Source organism: Rhamphochromis sp. 'chilingali' (assembly GCF_963969265.1).
Source record: "Rhamphochromis sp. 'chilingali' genome assembly, chromosome: 9".
Lineage (NCBI taxonomy): Eukaryota > Metazoa > Chordata > Actinopteri > Cichliformes > Cichlidae > Rhamphochromis > Rhamphochromis sp. 'chilingali'.
The window spans coordinates 2174088-2188395 of record NC_137936.1 but is presented as its reverse complement, the minus strand read 5'-3'; the positions used below and the strand labels follow the sequence as shown (position 1 = coordinate 2188395).

The 14308-nt window shown below is 42.0% G+C and overlaps 1 protein-coding gene across 2 annotated transcripts in view; it reads left to right on the top strand.

Annotated features, from left to right (window-relative positions):
- LOC308402256 (calcium-dependent secretion activator 1-like) overlaps positions 1-14308 on the top strand; it is a 336790-nt gene that overhangs the window by 252551 nt on the left and 69931 nt on the right. For both annotated transcript variants that reach the window (XM_080890943.1, XM_080890942.1), the window contains 2 exons: positions 11709-11864; positions 13459-13606. In XM_080890943.1, coding sequence (XP_080747069.1) covers positions 11709-11864; positions 13459-13606 — 304 coding nt within the window. The remainder of the gene's footprint in view (positions 1-11708; positions 11865-13458; positions 13607-14308) is intronic.

Genomic DNA, 14308 nt, shown 5'->3' with positions numbered 1-14308 from the left:
ACCTCTACAATGTTGCGTGGAGATCAGGGGCGGTACCTGTGGACTGGCAGACCGGGGTGGTGGTCCCCATCTTTAAGAAGGGAGACCAGAGGGTGTGTTCCAACCACAGGGGGATCACACTCCTCAACCTCCCTGGGAAAGTCTATGCCAGGGTGCTAGAAAGGAGAGTTTGTCCGCTAGTCGAACCTCGGATACAGCAGGAACAATGCGGTTTTCGTCCTGGTCGCGGAACACTGGACCAGCTCTTTATCCTCTCCAGGATACTTGAGGGTGCATGGGAGTTTGCCCAACCAGTCTACATGTGTTTTGTGGACTTGGAGAAGGCATTCGACCGTGTCCCTCGGGGTGTCCTGCGGGAGGTGTTGCGGGAGTATAGGGTGTCTGGCCCATTGCTATGGGCCATTCGATCCCTATACAACCGTTGCAAGAGCTTGGTTCGCATTGCCGGCAATAAGTCGGACTCGTTCCCGGTGGGTGATGGGCTCCGCCAGGGCTGCCCTTTGTCACCGGTTCTGTTCATAATTTTTATGGACAGGATTTCTAGGCGCAGCCAAGTGGCGGAGGGCTTTCACTTTGGTGGCCTCAGAATCTCATCTCTGATTTTTGTGGATGATGTGGTTCTGTTGGCTTCATCGGGTGGGGGCCTCCAGCTCGCACTGGAACGGTTCGCAGCCGAGTGTGAAGCAGCGGGAATGAGGATCAACACCTCCAAATCTGAGGCCATGGTTCTCAGCTGGAAAAGCGTGGAGTGCCCACTCCAGGTCGGGGATGAGTTCCTGCCCCAAGTGGAGGAGTTCAAGTATCTCGGGGTCTTGTTCGCGAGTGATGGGAGAAGGGAGCCGGAGATCGACAGACGGATTGGGGCTGCAGCTGCAGTAATGCAGACGTTGCACCGGTCCGTCGTGGTGAAGAGGGAGCTGAGTGTAAAAGCGAAGCTCTCATTTTACAGGTCGATCTACGTCCCTACCCTCACCCATGGCCACGAGCTGTGGGTAGTGACCGAAAGAATGAGATCGCGGATACGGAAGCGGCAGAAATGTGCTTCCTCCGAAGGGTGGCTGGCCTCTCCCTTAGAGATAGCGTGAGAAGTTCGGCCATCCGGGTGGGGCTCGGAGTAGAGCCGCTGCTGCTCCACATCGAAAGGAGCCAGCTGAGGTGGTTCGGGCATCTGACAAGGATGCCTCCTGGGCGCCTCCTGGGTGAGGTTTTCCGGGCATGTCCCACCGGGAGGAGGCCCCGGGGCAGACCCAGGACACGCTGGAGAGATTATATCTCTCAGCTGGCCTGGGAACGCCTTGGTGTTCCCCCGGATAAGTTGGAGGAGGTGGCTGGGGAGAGGGAGGTCTGGGCCTCTCTGCTTAGGCTGCTGCATATCGCACAGCCCTACCTTAGTGTATGAAGAAGACTCTCCATTTACATGAACAAATTGGAGTCTATTAGATATGATAAAAACCACTGCAGTGCAGTACCTGTAATACCTACAGCATGCTCTAATCGCGCTAATAGGATATTATGGTCAACAGTATCGAATGCTGCACTGAGGTCTAGCAGGACAAGCACAGAGATGAGTAAGAAGATCAGTTGTAACATGCCTCAAAATTTGTGGGCTAAGTAACACTAAACTCAGTTTATGTATTAGGATATACAGGGACACAGGATACATTCTTGATATCAGCTGAGGCAAAAACAATTAACTTATTTGTATTAATTGCTTGCTCAGAAACGCAACAGTATCAGCATCATTATTTTTAACATTTGCCAGCACTCAAAGAGCACACAAGATGAAGTACATCTTACTCACAGTGGAGATGAGTTTAATCGTAATGTCTACATGTATTTATATGTATAAGATTCTACTGCATGTCAAATCGCAAACAGATTATTATTTTATAAATTTTGCAAGGCTGTGTTAATTTTTGAGCAGCTGTAAATGTAGCTAGCTATTTTATTATATCTAATAAAATATACTATTTTATTATATCATGCTATTTTATTAGATATAGAAAAGCTGGAGCTTAATAGGCCACAGCTCAAAGGAACAGTATTGACGTGTATGCAGTAGCGTTTTTTGATATGGGCGACATATTAAAAACCAGCCAGAGCGGCATTGTGGTGGGGGCGGCATCACGGGTATTGGCAAAAAAAGTTGCTCATACTCATGCTGCCCCGACATCATGCCAGCGCATTTTGGGGATGGCATAGGCACCGATCTGTGTTCTTATGCCATTTGCTGGGAGTAAGGGCGCCCTCCGTTTGCCTGCTGCTTGCGGTACAGGAAGGAGACGGCGGGGCGGAGGGGGATTCTCTGGCTGGCTGGAGCACCATCTAATAACCAACTTCCAAAATAAAACAAAATAAAAACAAACCAACAAACACCAGACATTATGATACAGAATTATAATTTGCACCAATGTTTTTTTTTAATTCTATACGTGAAAAGTGAGCGTGGGAGCCGTCGGTGTGCCTGCTCGCTGCTGAAGTTAAAGTAAACTTTATTGTCATCTCCGCTATATACAGTACAGTGTATAGAGAGACGAGACGATGAGGATCCAGTTACAGCAGTGCAAGTAAACAAACAATAAATATAAGAAGAGTAAGAAAATAAATATACACTTTAGGACTCGGGGTAAAGGGATCAATAACAATTTAAAGTTTATAATTTACAGTTTGATGATTTAAAGTCTCACACACAACCTGTCGAAAGGAGGGGGGGGGGGGGGGGGGGGGGGGCTGGTTCCAAATAGAGCACATTTCATTCATAATGTTGTAAATCCAAGGACATTATGTATTCATGATTGAAATCCTGGATTGTGCAAAATCCCAGAAATAAACCCTAGACAACACAAATCTGTGAACTAAGGTGTTGGTCTATTAGGTTATGTTGTGGTGATCCTCGGGTTGGGGGATGGGTGTTCATACTGGAGTGCAAAATTAAAACTAATGGAAGAAGAACGAGAAAAGTTCAAAGCCATCAGGTGCTCAGATTAGAAAAAAGAGAAAAGAAGAGGAGGAGAAACGAGCAAAAGATACAGGTAAGCAGATGTGTGATTGGATAATGGCAGGTTATGTATCCTGAAACAAACACAATCAGAATGCTTGATTAATCCTTAAGGAAATTATGTGGGTTACAGTTTCTCCAAGAATGGTAAAAATAGTAGCAATAACAAACTAAACTCCAAACCAGGGGTCGGCAACCTTTCTGATGATGAGTGCCATCTAAAATTTCCTCAGAAGTCAATGTGTCATATAATTGCATTAGCAATAAATTTAATAACGCTCTATATGAACAGTTACACACTATATAGAACAACTTTATAGAATTATATTTGTTCACAGATGTTGGCAGCTATCAGCGAATAGTTATCAGCTGTTTGGAAACAACAAAGACTTTTTATCCATAACAGCAAATGAACTGAACAACAGAAAATGCAAATGCTATTTATGGTCTCCTCACAACAATGATAAGAAAAATAAACTGGGCCAATATGACATGTTTGTTGATACAGAGACACACATGTTAATGTGATCTCTGGTCTCCCACTCAGAGACACAGGTCTCCCAGTGTCCAGCATTCAGAGGCTACCTGAGGACTCATGTGAGAGAAAACCTGCTCACACAGACATGTAGAGCCAAATACTGTCAATAAGGCCTCTGCAATGTTCTGAAGACAGTTAAACCTGTCAGGTAGTGATGTCCAGCAGGTGAACATGCAGCTCCATGAACACGCACAGCTGTGGATTCCAGCTGTGTTCGTAGTTCTGCAAACTTTGACCCCACAGAGTCGAGCTTTTCAGTTCAATCAGCTGCATTTCGATGTCCTCTTTGTCCAGCCAGTTAATGCGAGACAAATCCAGCTGACAAACCTTTCTGGTTTGATCAGAAAAGAAAACATTGGTCCAAACACCTGAAAGTCCCAAAAACACATTGTGAATTCTGTCTCGAGTCTACAGATGTATCCGTGGTGCTGATGCTGCGCTGAGCGGACAGCTCCTGAAGTATTTGAAGTGTCGAAATGTGGAAATTTCAACATCGCTTGAAAAGACTGCCAGCTAGCAACGTCAAAAACATTCCAGAGTAGAAAAGAGCGTGTGTAAAAAGGGTGTAACTATTGCAGTTTTTACAGTGTATTACACGGAGGAGTTGTACAGTGAGATGGCCACAGGAAGGAATGATTTCCTGTGTCGTTCAGTGGTGCTTTTTGGTAATCTCAGTTTAGCCAGTATGTCATGGAGTGGGTGTGAGGTATTATCCATGATTGTCCTTATCTTGGACAACATCTGCTTCTCAGACACCACCCTAACGGAGTCCAGCTCCATCCCCAACACATTACTGGCCACGTGGATCAGTTTATTTAGTCTGTTGGCATGTGTGACCCTCAACCTGCTGCCCCAGCATGCAATAGCAGAGAGGATAGCACTGACCACAACAGAGACACAACAACATAACATTAGTTAGTAGGGATAGTGAAAATTTCTGTTTATGTTTGTTAGTCACTTGGCTATGATAGTAAACAGTAGACACTGATGTAGCTTACTGAATCTTTTGGACTGTGTTCAGCACAATATTAATTAGTCATTGTCAATTGTTGATTTGGCCTGTTCTCATTGTATAACGAATTATAATGGTTGTTTGTTAGCTGTTTGCATTCCATGTGTACTCGCTGTCTCTCTCTCTCTATATATAGAGAGAGAGATATAGATATTAATATATTATATAGATATAGATATATTAAGAAAGCCCAATATTAAGAAAGCCCAGCAGAGGATGTACTTCCTGAGGCAGCTGAAGAAATTCAACCTGCCAACACGGACGATGATGCAATTCTACACTGCAATCATCGAGTCCATCCTCACCTCCTCCATCACCGTGTGGTACGCTGGAGCCACTATCAGGGACAAACAGAGACTGCAGCGTGTTTTGCGCTCTGCTGAGAAGGTGATTGGCTGTAGACTCCCATCTCTGCAGGACCTGTACACCTCCAGGACACTGGGGCGTGCAGCTCGGATCTCAGCTGACCCTTCTCACCCTGGACACAGTCTGTTTGACCTGCTCCCCTCAGGCAGGAGGCTCCGGTCCATTCGCACCAGAACCTCTCGCCATAAGAACAGTTTCTTCCCCTCTGCTGTTGGACACATGAACAATAACCTTATGACTGTTCCCACCACTAACACATGACCCTACGCTGTGTTCACTGCATCATTCCATGTTTGGCACTGATCACCACCTGCACTCATGTATATATCATGTATATATCTATCTATCTACTTAGCACTTTTAATTCTTATTCTCATTTTTATTTTCATGTCCATTTAAGCTTAATTTATAACAGTATTTCTAAAAGTATGTTTGCACTGAAGCACCGCAGCAATTTCCTAATGTTGTAAACCCGCTCAACATTTGGCAATAAAACCCTTTCTGATTCTGATTCTGATATATACAGTGGCTTGCAAAAGTATTCGGCCCCCTTGTTTGCCCAGGGCATCATAAAGGTTAGGACCGCCATTGCGTGTATGGATATTAGAAACAACACTAGATGGCCAAAGTGCCAGCTACTGGTTGAGAGAGAAGTATATCAAGACATTAGGAATAGCCTGAGCTGCTCTTAATGTCTCACACTGCTGAAATGCTTGGCACTGCACAAAGTTAATTTTGCATGCATAACTTTCATCGCATAACATTTCTTTCATAGAATAAAATACTATGTTGCATCAGAAAAATTGCACTTAGTAATATTGCACTTAAGGGAGACTAGACAAAGGCTACCATGGTATATTGGATATGTGTGTGTCTGTTTGCACGTGTGTCTGCAGAGACCATGTTGTAGACTGACAGCAGTATGAAGGAAAGACCTGCGAAATCTCTCCGTCCCACACCATGGGTGCCGCAGCCACTGAAGGAGCTGCTCAGTGCTGTCACAGTCTGCTGCATGGGGTGGGAGATGTTGTCCAACAGGGATGACAGCATAGCCACCATTCTCCTGTCACTCACCACCTCCACTGGGTCCAGAGGGCAGAACAGAGCTGGCCCTGTGGATCAGCCTGTTCAGTCTCTTCCTGTCCCCAGCAGAGATGCTGCCGCCTCAGCAGACCACACCGTAAAAGATGGCTGAGGCCACCACAGAGTCATAGAAGGTCTTCAGGAGTGGGCCCTTCACGCCAAAAGACCTGAGTCTCTGCAGCAGGTACAGCCTGCTCTGCCCTGTCCAGTAGAGGGCGTCTGAGTTATGAGTCCAGTCCAGTTTATTGTTCAGATGAACACCAAGGCACCTGTAGCTGTCCACAGTCTCAATGTCCATACCTTGGATGTTCAGTGGTTGCAGTGGAGGATGTTTGTGCCTGTGGAAGTCTACCATCAACTCCTTGGTTGTTCAAGTGTTGATTCTTAGGTAGTTCAGCTGGCACCAGTCCACAAAGTCTTGGGTCAGTCCTCTGTACTCCTTGTCGTCCCCTATCAGTGATGAGGCCGACTATTGCAGAGTAATCAGAGAACTTGTGCAGGAAGCACTGGGTGGAGTTGTGGGAGATGTCTGCAGTGTAGATGGCGAAGAGGAACGGAGCCAGAACCGTTCCCTGTGGGGCCCCCGTACTGCAGACAACACTGTCTGACACACAGCCCTGAGGTCTCACATACTGTGGTCGGTAGGTGAAGTAGTCCAGTATCCATGTTGTGAGGTGATGGTCCACTCCTGAGTTCTCCAGCTCAGGAGTTCAGAATATACCAAAGTGATCCACTGTCCCCACCACTGTGGATGCATATGCATCAACCCCTTCAGCCAACCCATTGCAAGGAGATGATGTGGCTACAGATTGAGGAGCCAAGCAGTACTTAGGAGTACTGAAGAGTTTCAGTCAGGTTTCAGAGCTCATCACCAGTGTTGGTCAAGTTACTTGAAAAAGGTAATCGGTAACTAATTACTGATTACTTCCCCAAAAAGTAATCCCGTTACTTTACTGATTACTTATTTTCAAAAGTAATTAGTTACTTAGTTACTTTTTAAAAACACGATTTACAACCTGAAGAGGTGATAAAGCGATAGATCTTTCAGCCCAATTCTACTTTTTCTACATAATCCATCATACAAAATGTAATCAAATGGAAAAGTCTCTTTTTAAAACTTGTTTTAGCAGTTTTAATCTTTTAACTTTATGCATCAAGCAAATATTTAATTATATGCAACATTCTCTGACTTGAATAAATTAGTTTAACATTTTAAACCTATTTTTTTTTTTTTTTTTTTTTTGGCCTGTCCCGTTTGGCTCTTTTGCCATCAGAATTGTTGTCTAAAGGCAAAGAAAGATGCCCAACGGATTTACTTTACCAAATTGACCATCCCAGCCTTGCCGTAATGGTCCACTTGATTCACCTTTTATTGTTCATTTTATTTTTACTTACTGAATACGGGACAGACTTGACTGGGGGAAAGAAGGGGAGAAAGAAAGAGGGAAAGAGAAACAGCTGAGAAGAGGGACGGGGGAGAAGGGCAAAAAACAAAAACCAACAGAATGAGCAGGAAAAAAAAAGAAGGAAAAAAAATGCATATATCGATCACGTGGATCACCTGCTGAGAAAGAAAAAAGAAAACAAGCAGAAGAGAACAAGAGTAATAGAATAAACAACATCACAATGATATATGGGAATATGACAGTAAATACTAAATATTAAACATTATTGTGCAGCACATAAGATCAACAGAACACAGTGTGCTTTGAGGTAGGAGCCAAAAAGGGTGTAGTTTGTGTGTGTGAGCACCCGTGTGTACACCTGTGAGCATGGACGCGCTTGTTTTTTGTTTTTTAAAAGGTTCCTTCATGTAATGATCTGCTAGAGGGTGTGGGGGGGCCACAGCCCCATCCTCCAGGGCATGAAGCAGGTATGGAGGAGATCAAAACTCCAGACATCCAGAGGCCCCCAGAACACAAGAGACCAAGGAAGACCAACAGAGGGGCAGCCGCGCCACTGTCCCAGAAAGAGCTGAGGAGAGTCCCAGATGAGGGCTCACTCAGCAGCCGCGGAGCAGAAGCCAGGGGGGGTTGCAGTGACGCGCCCGTGAGCTCCGCCGGCAGCCAGCCGTGCCTGAGTGACCGAGCCCCAGGCCGAGAGGCCGGGGGCACCCCACCTCCGAAGTTAAAACCTATTTTCTGCACATTCCAGCACATAAAATAAAATATTTTTTGTGTTTACACTCAGTCTTTCAAATAGATACAAGTAAGACACAGCAGAACATAAATAAAGTCAAAGACTCAGCGGTCCTGTTGCTCTATTTTCACCTGTAAAGCAGGAGTGGGGTAGGCGGAGGGTTACCCTGGTGCAGGTGTGCCGCGGTCAGTTGAAGAATTCGCGAGTTTCTCTGTGAGTTTCCCGTCACGTCGTAGCGCACTCTTTGCTTGCTTGGAAGTTTAGGGTTTTTTTTCGCTGTAAAAAGAAGTTTTCTTCCCAAGCACAACGGACACTAATGTTTTTTTCACTTTTTATGGAATCAAACTCAAAGTAAGGTCAGTACTTCCACGCTTTAAACGCTGCACGCTCATACTCTCTCCCACAATCGATATGTGATCCATTGTTGATCTGCACACAGCTGTTGTCACCAACAGCGCACTCGCTTACATGAGACATTCTCGCAAAACAATCACAATTTTAGTAACGCTGTAACGCAGCGTTCCTACGGGAAAGTAACGGTAATCTAATTACCGTTTTTGCAATAGTAATCCCTTACTTTACTCGTTACTTGAAGAAAGTGATCAGATTATCGCCCATCTCTGGACATGATCATATTAATATATAACAAACTATGCTGTAAACAATTAATGTTGTTCCGAAAAGCATGAGGGGGTCAATTCTGTAGCAAGTTGTGTCTATGAAAGTGTCCAGTGCCAGTATATGTAGGAATTAGCAGCAGCTTCCAAGGCTTGATCAACCTCCATTGCTACAGAACAATTTAAATTGTTAACCTATTTTGTGTTTACTGAAAAAGGCTTTTTTGTATTATTCTGAAATGTACGTTCAGTTTTGAGTAACCTTACCTTTTTTTTGTTTTTTTTTACCTCTGGCACTTCACCACTTACCTTTGTACGATTTCAAGCTGTTCATTGGACTTGAACAACTTGAATTGCAATAAATAACTGGAAAAATTGGGGTGTTGTAAAACTTTTGAGCAGTTGTTTACATGTGGTAAGAGTGAAAAACAAAACATGGTGTTCGGGAAAGTAGTCATTATTCCATTTCACAGATAGTTGCAAAATGAAAGCAGTCTCTCCCTGTGCTTTCCTCATCATTACATCTGTGTGCTGCCTTGTGGGAAGCAATGTCCATCAACAAAGCACATAACTGTGTAGTGGTTTTCTTTTTGATGCTAGTATTTTCTTGTCTGCTAATGAATGTAGTAAGCTGGCAGAATTTTTTGGCCTCAGGAGTGGTTAGGACAGTATAACTAAAGTGCAACTTTAATGTATTTTCACCACCCATTCAGGTTTTCTATTAATATGCCATGTTAGTGCTACCATTAAAAGACCTAGATGTAACAATATACTATTCACACATCATCAATAGCACTTTGAAAAATTAAGCTATAAGTTGTCTGCACTGACAACGGATTTCAAACGTGTGAAACCTACTTCATATGGCGCCGAATCCTGCAGAGTGTGACGCTGTCACTGCAGCACATCCATCTTTATTCCCACATCTGGGATCTTGTGGATACACATTCAAAAATACCAGCCCTATAAAAAAGTGCTGAGAGTTGCATCTCAATCTTCACTTCATAGTTAGCAACTCTTTCACTCCCACCCTCACCCCACCCCCCAAAAACCCCCACATGTTTAGAATTGCATAAAAATAGTTTGTTGCTGATGCTTGGGTTTTATATAGTCCCAGAGCCATGTTCATGTAAATGTCATGGCATAGTGTGACTACCCTATCTCCCTTAGTGATCAGTCTTCAGTCAGAGTTCAGTCATTCAAGCAGAGCTGCTACTCCTCAATATCGAAAGGAGAAAGTTGAAGTGATACGGGCACATTCAATTTAATAAGCTAGGGGAGGTGGCTGTGGAGAAGAGGGTCAGGGCCTCTCTGCTTAGCTTGCTGTTCCCACCCAGCCTCAGATAAGCTGAAGAAAATGGATGGATGGATTTATACTATTTTCCCTGTTCTACATTAGGTATACCACAGATGCAAGGTCTATTCAGTGTGGAAAAATATGTTCTAAGAATAGCCGCTGTGTACACTTCAGCATTTAGGATTTACAAGATGAGGTTTTCTGCTAAAGGCTGAAACACCAGCATCTTAACATTTACTGTTACATCTGCTTGCCTGGATCTAGATCTTTGAATCTGTCTACTCTAGTTAGTTTACTATTTGGCCTGATATGAAACAGTGGATTCTCAGTCAAAAAAAAAGTCCAATAAGTGCCAGAAAAGGAATAGTCAAACAGCTAAACCGAGACTGCATGCAGTCCTCCCAAAGACTAACAGTAAATTGGCCAAATATCGGCATACATCATCTGCTGATGGTTAAGAAGTTGTCGTAGACTGCCCACTGCTTCACTAAGTGAATGGGTTAAATGCAGAGAGCAATTTCCCCACGGGGCTCAATAAAGTACAATAAAGTACACACTTTCTTCTTCTTCTTCTTCTTCTAGACAGAAAATGGAATGAGAGTGGTGTTCACCGCACACAACAAGACGTGCCAAAGAAAACACCCAAATAATCATAATTTAGCACAGATTACAAAATAAATGCTGGACTACACCACATATACTTAGAATTAAATACAAATAACTTAGCTTGTGTAAGTACTGGTTATGTAATAATAATAAATTGCATTTATATGGTGCTTTTTGGGGCCCTCAAAACACTTTACAATGCCCCTATTCATTCACTCTCACACACTGGTGGAGGCAGCTACAGTTGTAGCTACAGCTGCTCTGGGCAGACTGACAGAATCACGCCATCAGCCCCTCTGGCCAACACCAGCAGGCGGCAGGTGAAGTGTCTCGCCCAAAGACACAACGACCAAGACTGTCCAAGCCGGGGCTCGAACCGGCAACCTTCCGATTACAAGACAAACTGCCAACTCTTTGAGCCACAATCGCCCTTGGATTTTCTCATTTGGAATAGAATAGAATAGAATAGAATAGCCCATTATTGTGCTCTACACCGACTGTGCAGGAATAAAATGTAAATAGTAAGACAGCAGGGATAAATAACAAACATAAGAAATATATACAATCAACAGAAAGGCACATATTGGAGAATCACACTAATCATGTACAAGTGTCAAAAACTCACTAAAGCTTGTGTATCAAATATGATGTACTTGGCTTTACCAAGTTAATAATGTGGTCAGTGATAAGTGGGAGTGCTGCTCATCCTGGTCCAAGCAGTCCTTGCTTTCCCCCAAAAAAGGCCCTTTTGTCATCAGGAAATTGAGGATTTCATTAGTTCTGGAAAACCTGGTTTTAAATCACTTCAAAGTCACAATTAATGTCCTTTACTATGTTCTTGAAATTAGCCCAAAAATGCTTTGAGTTTGAACCCCAAATTTACGCAGTTATGACCACAGACATACAATTCATGATAAGTCTTTTGTCTTATTACTATTTTATGCATTGTAAATGAATTGTAAATGAAGTCACCATAAAAGTGATTTTTGTCTTTTATTTTGTTTGCATGAATATACACATAATGTCTAAAAATGTGTTTAATTTTTCTACAGTAATGGCTCAGGGACATCAGAAGATCTCTTCTGGAAGCTTGATGCTTTGCAGACATTCATCAGAGATCTCCACTGGCCAGAAGAAGAGTTTGGAAAACACCTTGAGACCCGACTGAAGCTGATGTCTAGTGACATGATAGAATCCTGTGTCAAACGGTAAGATGAGGTGTGACTGCTAGAAAACAGTTGTAGTGTATATATTGTAGTAGTGATATATGAATTGAAAATGGGTTTGAAACATGACTATGGGCAGAAATCTGTGCCATCAGAAACTGAATTTGAATAAGTTAAATTTGAATTTGAATTGCTCAGATTGAATCTGAATTGTATTTTGAATAAATGCTTTTAAAAACTGAATTTGAATTAGCCTAATTTGAAATTCAATTTATTACATTATTACATTATTGAAAATGATCATCACTAAATTGAAATTGAATTTTATATTTTGAAAATGAATTGATTTGCTTTGAAACTGTATTTTATCCTTTAAAAATTTTAGCTCTCGAATAATTTCAGATTCACTTCTCACCATTCAGTTTCAGTTCCAAAATTCAGTTTTTTGGAACTAACATCCGGTTCCAGTTCAAGAGTAATCGAGTGCAGATTAATAGAACTACGTTTTACTAGCGGACCGAAATTGTTACCGACGGGAATCTACAGCATCTTGAGCTAGATTAAGACTTCAGAAGTCATTCGTCATGTCGAATGACCAGCGGATAAACTCTCAGGTTGGTAATAAATGTATTACATGTATAAGAACAAGCGTCATGTTAACAAATGATAGCCATACAGTAACTTTTATGCTTATTGTAGCTGTTAGCTAAAAACACTAATTTAGCGTAGTTTGCCCTGGATTCAGCTTTGACAACAAATATGATCGACTGTTTCTAGTAGAATTCCAAAGTTGTCATCTTGGACCCTCTCAGAGTACCCCCTCTGTATGCTTGCAGAGACCCCTACAGTAGGGAAACATGCAAAACGGTGTCCAAACCTTTGTGTTTTAGATTTATTTATGTCTTACACAGCATCCCAACTCTTTAGCTAACTTAATAACTTTAGCTAAAGTGAATAGTTAGTGTAATTCATTAGTGCAGCATTACTGGATCATCTCTGTTTGAAGTGGTATAATATGATATACAACTATCACTGTGTATAACTACCATAATAATTCTTAGGGTACTGAGCGCATGCTTAATTCGTTTTTTATGAATGAAAGGTGAATCTGAAATTATTCGAGAGCTACAATTTTTAAAGCATAAAATACAGTTTCAAAGCAAAGCAAATGAATTCATTTTCAAAATATAAAATTCAATTTCAATTTAGTGATGATCATTTTCAGACCAATAAATTGAATTTCAAATTAGGCTAATTCATATTCAGTTTGTAAAAGCATTTATTCAAGTTACAATTCAGATTCAATTCGATTCAAATTCAGTTTCTGATGGCACAGATTTCTGCCCATACATGACTGGTAACATGTTTGAAGAATTACTATTACAGTTTTAGGGAACTATACTTTGTGTCAGGGGAGAGGAAGAGAGGGAAAAATATAAAAGAAATGAGTGAGAAAAGTTTTTCTTTTTTTAATAACTGAACAAATGTACTAAAAGGTAGTCAGAAAAAGTAAAAATACTTCTGTAACTGGGCTATTTTCATGTTCATATGATTAGATTTCCGATATAATTGTTACTTTGGGTCATTATTGGGTCACACTTCTAAATGGCTATAGCCTGGAAAATTCCTTCACTAGGACAAGGACAGCCTTTGAGGCCAAGCTTCAGAGGAGCAGCCGGACCACAGACTTCCGAGTGCCTCAATCCATCTGCACCATGTTTAATGTCATGGTGGACGCCAAGGTCCAGTCAGCCAAGCTGTGTGCCATGGACCTGGGGCAGGAGGTAGGAAATACTAAATATCTCCCGTAAACGCACTTGCTTTCAGAGTGGATTTCCCTCCAGTTTAAAATGATTCATATTGGACATCACACAATTTAAATCTTGGATACACTTGAGGTCAAAAGTTTGAATGTCATGGTAATTTGGAGCTTAAATCTTTTAATAGATAGAGCTAAATGTTCTACAGTGTATTTTAACTTGACTTGAAGGTCCAGGACCATTCACTTCTTATTAGTGATCATGACTAACTGACAACTGGTAGTTTTTCTTTGCCACCATAAGGATTTATATTACTTGGCACAATCGTAAAGTCCAAAGACGTCAGTCTTCTAGATTTACAGGTCTCTTGAAGTTGCTTCTAAAAGACTGAAGACCACTAATTCAAACAATTGTATGTAAGTACTAGTTCTTTGGATGTATCACCACTTTGCCAAAGTTTCAAAGAAAACCCAAACTTTCACTCTGAGATGAGAGAAAATCGTTAGGTTGTTCAGAAACAACCTAACACAGAATTTGAACGACCTTACACTAGTCACCCAACAATGTGATGCTGGATGTCTGCATTTTGAAACTACAATATTGAGATGATAGACTCCAGAATCCTGCAAAATCTTAATTCACCTCAGTGTTTTCATTGGTGGTTTTTGTTTGTTTGTTTGTTTTGTTTGCAGGTCATATAAACAAGACCAGGCTGTACAAAATATA